The following is a 7331-nucleotide window of genomic DNA, read 5'->3' as shown; positions in this document are numbered from 1 at the left end:
ATTATGGGAATCCTTTGGTAGATGAGGGAGTGCCCTAAAACACTCTTGTTCACCCAACGGGAGTCGCTCCACACCTTCACACCAATTATCAAGAAGGGAAGGCACAACAATTTCCACCTTATGGTCTTCCGCCGGGTTATACCCCACCCATAGACACTCATCTCCCCAACAACAATACACTAGCCGTGGCTACAAATCCACAACATGGTATTGACAAGTTCCCTCAACTGCAACCTTCACCCCTTACTTCGGGATTTCATGACTCTTCATCGCAAGGAAAATCTACCGAAGCTACGCCGGTGATGTTAAACATACACCATGAACCTCAACCGCTCGAGAGCAATCAATCCCAAGAAAAATGACAAGCCTTGGAAGAACGCTTGAGAGTTGCCGAAGAGGGAAACAATTATGGATTTGATGCTTCAGACCTATGCCTCGTTTCTGATGTTATAATACCTCCGAAATTCAAATTGCCTGAATTCAACAAATACAAGGGAACTACATGCCCCAAGAACCATCTTATTATGTATTGTCGAAAAATGGGTTTTTGCGCCCATGACAAAAAACTGCTAATCCACTTCTTTCAAGACAGTTTGACAGGAGCTTCCCTGAGTTGGTGTATGCACCTTGAGCGAGCTCATATCAGCTCTTGGAAAGATTTGGTGGATGCCTTTTTGAAACAATACAAATATAATCTCGACATGGCTCCTAATAGAATCCAACTGCAAAATATGACAAAACAAGACAATGAAACATTCAAGGAATATGCCCAACGATGGAGAGAACTAGCTTCCCAGGTTGAACCCCCCTATCTGAAAAAGAAATGGTGACCATGTTCATAAACACTCTTCAACCTCCGTTTTATGACAAAATGATAGGAAGCGTTTCATCAAATTTTTCAGATCTCGTCATCATAGGTGAAAGAGTAGAAATGGGATTGAAAAGCGGAAAGATTGCTTCTGGCTATACCGATTAAATAACACAAAAAAGTTGCCCGCAGGTGCGAATAAGAAAAAGGAGGAAGAAAGCCATTTTGTGGCGTCGAACCCAACTAATCCTTCTTTTGTGCGTCGCCCTTACGCCGCTGCAATTCACAAATCTCAAGTACTCTAAGTCAACACTTACAAGGTAATCAAGATTCATATGAAAGTCAGGGGAAAAACTATCGTGGGAGGAAGTTCGTACATTTCGACCCAATCTCTATGACCTATGCAGAGTTATTACCGCATTTGGTTAGCAATTCTATGGTTGCACTATGTCCAAGGAAAACTATAGAACCACCCTACCCGAAAGAATGTGACTTGAACGCCGTGGGTGATTACCACTCTCGGGCTGTAGGACACTCTATTGAAAATTGCCTAGCTTTAAAATTTAAGGTGCACGACTTGCTTAAGGCTGGATGGTTGAATTTTAAAGAAAACGAGCCTAGCGTGAAAAATAATTCTCTACCAGTCCATGGTGGGCCAATAGTGAATGCAATCGAAGAAAATCACCAATTAATAAAGGAGGTCGAGAAAATTAAGGCCCCGATGAGACTGATTTTCTTTGAGTTATGTAAATTTGGGTTAATCCGAGGAAATGCCGATGGGAAAGCAAGATGAAATTTCCACCTCAATAAAGATCATTCCATGGAAGAATGCAATGAGTTCAAAAAAGAACTTCAAAAATTGATAAACATAGGCACAATTCAAATAGGTCCTTGGGAAAAGGATGACGGTATGATTGCAACCCAATCAGAAGAAAAACTTGGCATAACCATCCCAAAGCCATTGGTCATTCATTTCACTAAGGAGGAAATTATGAATGCCTCTAGTGATTTGAGGACCTTAATAGTTCAGATACCAAGCCCTTTTTCATATAAAGACAACAAAGCCGTACCTTGGAACTATAATGTAGAGGTACATCTAGCTAAACAGAAGAACAACGATGTTTCTAGCTCTAAAACCACCGTTGTCACGAACGTTTCAAGAATAGGAAGAATGACTAGAAATGGTCAGATATACTCCCCAGGAAAATCACAAAGAGAAATGAGAGTGGTGTTTGAGAAGGCATACACAGATAAAGAGGAAAAGAAAGTCGAAAAGGAGAAAGTAGAAAATGAGAAAGAGGTTTCTAATGAAGAAGCTCAGGAATTTCTCAAAATCATCAAACAGAGTGAATACAAAATAGTCGACCAACTCAACCATACTCCTACAAGGATTTCATTGTTATCCCTATTGATGAATTCTGAGTCCCACCGGAAGCTATTGATGAAAATACTAAATGAGGCTCATGTCACTCACGACATCACCTTGGACAAATTTGGAGGCATCATAAATAACATCACAACCAACAATCACCTAACTTTCACAGATGATGAGCTGCTGGCCGAAGGGAGAGGGCATAATAAAGCACTACACATATTAGTAATGTGTCTCGACCATATAATATCAAGAGTCCTCATTGACAATGGCTCCTCGCTGAATGTCATATCAAAATTAACATTAGCAAAACTACCTTGTGATGGTTCATATATGAGACCAAGTCCTATGGTTGTTAGAGCTTTCGATGGGAGTCGCAGAGAAGTAATGGGGGAAATCGATCTCCCAGTTCAAATAGGCCCGGTCACGTTTCACGTGATGGATATTGTACCCGCTTATAGTTGCTTATTGGGAAGGCCATGGATCCATTTTGCCGGCGTAGTGCCGTCAACCTTACACCAAAAGCTGAAGTATATGGTAAATGACCAATTGGTAATCGTGTCAGGAGAAGGAGACTTGTTGGTGAGTAATTTGTCCACCACACCTTATTTTGAGACAACAGAAGACGCTCTAGAAACTGCCTTCCAAACACTATAAATCGTGGACACCGCTTATGTCGAGATGACACCTATAGAACCACATATGTCAGACACTGCTATTATGGTGGCTAAGTTCATGTTGAGCAGAGGACACCATCCATGGCACGGGTTGGGGAAGGATGAAGAAGGGCTCAAAGAACCGGTGGAACTTCCTGAAAATAGAGATAAATGGGGTTTAGGCTACAAACCCACCAGGGATGACAAACGGAGATTGGTCAAAGAGAAAAAAGAAAAAAGATTAGCTCAAATTGAAAATCGAGAACCAAGAATCGAAAGGATTCCCATCTTTGATATTCGACAGAGTTTCCAAAGTGTAAGACCAACAAGTGAGATCCATATTGCGGCAGCTAAAGATGACATGTTTGATGGGTAGGCTAATTGGATTCGTTTGTGTGGTGTAGGAGCAGAAATCAGGAATTGGAAAACAGTCAAGTCACCTATAATATTTAATGCAATTCCCATGTAATTCTAAAAACATTATTACTGTTACTAAGACCTTAAGATGCTTCATTATATTTAGGATTGACACAATGTTGTTTTCCCAATACTTTGAATTTCAATAAATGCATTCTCATTTTGTTTTCTTATTGTTCTTTCTTACCACTTTCATATGTTTATATTCATTCACCATTTTTCTTTATTTTATTTTATCTTATTTTTCTTCTCCTTCTTTCTCCTTATCCTAGCCTTGAATCCTGCAGATTTGGGAATAGTTCATTCACAGACGACTGTACTAAGATCTTGTTGCATAATCTTAACCACCTTGTTAGTCAGATAGAAAAAGATAATGAAGAAGATTATGAACCCCCTCTAGATTTTTCAAGAGCGGTAGAACGAGAAGCCAACGGTATTAGGCCCTTTGAGGAACCGATATAAATTGTTAATCTAGGGACAAAAGAAGGAAGGAAATAAATTAAGGTTGACACCATCTTAAAGAAAGAAGTAAATCACAAATAATCCAACTCCTACATGAATACAAAGATATTTTTGCCTGGTCATATCAGGATATGCCTGGATTGGATACTAGCATAGTGGAGCATAAATTGCCTTTAAAACCCGATTTTTCTCCGGTGAAACAAAAATTAAGGCGAATGAAGCCCGATATGTCATTAAAAATCAGGGAAGAAGTACAAAAACAATTTGACGCAGGATTCCTCGCTGTGGCAAATTATCCCCAATGGATAACCAATATTGTACCAGTGCCAAAAAAGGATGGCAAAGTATGAATGTGTGTCGACATTTATATCACAACTAACTTCTACTTGTGAACCGATATTTAAACTTTTACGGAAAAATCAAACAGTTGTGTGGAACGAAGAATGTCAAAATGCATTTGAAAAAACCCGACAGTATTTGCAAAAGCCTCCAATTCTAGCCCCACCAGTTCCGGGCCGACCCTTGATTATGTATCTTACAGTCCTCGACGGGGCCATGGGATGCGTACTGGGGCAACATGATGAAACAGAAAAAAAAGGAGCATGCCATTTACTATCTAAGTAAAAAATTTACAAATGTTGAAACAAGATATACAATGTTAGAACATACTTGTTGTGCCTTAGCCTGGGTGGCTCATTGCTTGAGGCAATACATGCTTTTCCATACAACTTATTTGATATCCAAAATGGATCAAATCAAGTACATTTTTGAAAAGCCCGCTCTCACAGGGCGAATTGCTCGATGGCAGGTGATGTTATCAGAATATGATATTACACTTTTGGGGTGAGATCGGGCAAAGTATTGGGATTTGTGGTTAGTCAGAGAGGAATAGAGGTTGATCCCGATAAGATTCGAGCCATTGCAGAAATGCCTCCCCCGAGTACAGAAAAAGAAGTTCGCGGTTTTCTTGGGAGACTAAATTATATTTCAAGATTTATATCACAACTAACTGCTACTTGTGAACCGATATTTAAACTTTTACGGAAAAATCAAACAGTTGTGTGGAACCAAGAATGTCAAAATGCATTTGAAAAAATCCGACAGTATTTGCAAAAGCCTCCAATTCTAGCCCCACCAGTTCCGGGCCGACCCTTGATTATGTATCTTACAGTCCTCGACGGGGCCATGGGATGCGTACTGGGGCAACATGATGAAACAGAAAAAAAAGGAGCATGCCATTTACTATCTAAGTAAAAAATTTACAAATGTTGAAACAAGATATACAATGTTAGAACATACTTGTTGTGCCTTAGCCTGGGTGGCTCATTGCTTGAGGCAATACATGCTTTTCCATACAACTTATTTGATATCCAAAATGGATCAAATCAAGTACATTTTTGAAAAGCCCGCTCTCACAGGGCGAATTGCTCGATGGCAGGTGATGTTATCAGAATATGATATTACTTATGTTACTCAGAAAGCCATCAAAGGGAGTGCCTTAGCAGATTATCTAGCTAATCAACCTGTTGATGATTATAAATCAATGCAATGTGAATTCCCAGACGAAAGTATCATGGTTTTGTCTGAAGAATATGATGATGGAAAATGGACCTTGTTGTTCGACGGGACCTCAAACATAATGGGGCATGGGATTGGGGTTGTTTTAATATCTCCAAAAAAGAAGTTCATACCTATCACGGCGCGATTGTGTTTTGATTGTACCAATAATATGGCAGAATATGAAGCTTGCGCCATGGGAGTTTTGGCGGCTTTGGAATCAAAAGCAAAAGTTCTAGAAGTATATGGAGATTCAGCCCTAGTCATTAATCAGCTTAACCAAGAATGGGAAACTCGAGATAAGAAATGATTATAAATCAATGCAATGCGAATTCCCAGACGAAAGTATCATGGTTTTGTGTGAAGAATATTGTAACAACCATTTAAATTAATAAGAAAAAATAAATAACTAGTTTATTTGTTAAATTAAAAAAAGGGCATTATTGTAATATTTGGACAAAGGAAGGGTAATGGCGTAATTTCAGCTATACATCTCAAATTGTAGTGTTTTCTCACTTCGTAAAACACGATAGCTTTCCTCTTTTTCTCGCCGATCCCTTTCTTCTTGTTACTGTTATTCATCCTCCCAATCTTCATCTTCAACCTCTCATTTTCCTTCATTTTTCAAATTAGTTAAACCAAAAGCTTTTAAACCATTTTTAAACTTGCATGTATCATCTGTTCATAACCAGATTCAACCAAGGAAGCAGCAAGGGATAATAACCCAAAAATGAAGAACCTGAGTCGAAGTGGAAATTCAGGAAAAAGGGAGCTCAACAATCAATCTAATTAAAACGTTTTCTCCCTTATCACAAACAGTGAGTTCTTGTCATTCTTCATTTAAGAAATTTCTCCAAAGACTTGTGCATGCATGTTAGTTTTGAGAAGTTTTTGTTGAAATTTCTTTCAATTAGATTGTTAAGAAATGTTTTAGGTGCATGCATTTGGTTTTATTTACTAATGATAGAAAATTCTATTTTTTTTTTATCCCAAATATTCAATGCATGAGAGGTGTTTGATGAAAATACTACGATAACAGCTGTAGTAGCTTTGTGTTATTTAAGTTTGGTTTTCTAAATAAAAAACCAAATTTTGTAAACAAGTGAATCAGATTTTTCATGAATTATTAATTTCGAAGTTTGAGATGAGACCAACTATATTGTGTTTATAGGTGAGTTCTTTTTATTAAAGGGTTTTGTTGTTGATTGTTGTTACGGGATTTCTTTTTCTGGAGTTGTTGAAAATAAGTTAAAACGTAGGCTGTTGGTTATGGTTGTGATGTTTGTGAATGAATTGTGTATTAGGAAAAATTTAATTGTATGTGCATCACTAGATTTAAGGTGATTATGCTTGTCGAGCACAATTTATGCTCGTTACCGCTGTTGTTGCCTCTGATGTGTGTTTGTGAATTTGAGTTATGTTAAGCTAATTTCGTTTTGAATGATGATTTTAGGTGCTGAAATTTTTGAGTGAACTATTTTGGATTATTACAGATTCGGAGAATTAGAGTGCGATGAAATGAAATTTTGCATATAGGTGTTTTTTTTAAAACTGCATTCAAATGATTTTTTTTCATGACTTTTATATGTTTACTATTTTTCATGACTTTGATGTGTTACTAATTTCATGACTCCAATGTTGCTTTTATATTCTTGACTATAATTTTTATTTTGAATTAAGGACTTAAGATTAAATTATTATGAGTTTCGTATATCACCTAAAGTTATTTATAATTGTTATGAATGAATAATGCATTTTATATATGACATAACAAGTGCACTTCATACAAAACTTTTCAAGTTTTGTACAATATCATTAATCACATCATGCATGGCCTTACTCACGGTGGGACATTTAGGTTATTCCAGGCATGGAATAACAAGTAAAGGAGAACAATCAGGACTCTGATTGGGATTTGGCCAGACCACCTTTACCAATCAGGACTCAATATCTTGGTGACCCACACTAAGATATTGAGCGACTTTTTCCTTATTCCAAAGGAAAAGATTTGAGGTCATGCATATGTTGTTCAGAATAATATATATATATATATATATAT

At 37.5% G+C, this 7331-nt stretch overlaps 1 protein-coding gene across 1 annotated transcript; it reads left to right on the top strand.

Moving 5' to 3' along the window:
* The first annotated feature begins 1628 nt into the window (after window positions 1-1628).
* On the top strand, window positions 1629-2837 carry LOC101491118 (uncharacterized). The gene has a single exon (XM_012719981.1). The coding sequence runs from the start codon at window positions 1629-1631 to the stop codon at window positions 2835-2837; it is 1209 nt and encodes a 402-aa protein (XP_012575435.1).
* Window positions 2838-7331: the final 4494 nt, after the last annotated feature.

Source organism: Cicer arietinum, chromosome 7, assembly GCF_000331145.2.
Source record: "Cicer arietinum cultivar CDC Frontier isolate Library 1 chromosome 7, Cicar.CDCFrontier_v2.0, whole genome shotgun sequence".
Taxonomy (NCBI): domain Eukaryota; kingdom Viridiplantae; phylum Streptophyta; class Magnoliopsida; order Fabales; family Fabaceae; genus Cicer; species Cicer arietinum.
Note: the sequence above shows the minus strand (reverse complement) of the source record. Positions and strands in the feature narration are given on the sequence as shown.

Bases quoted from the DNA above. Each gene is read 5' to 3' on its own strand.
- LOC101491118 (XM_012719981.1), top strand. From the start codon at position 1,629: ATGGAAGAATGCAATGAGTTCAAAAAAGAACTTCAAAAATTGATAAAC.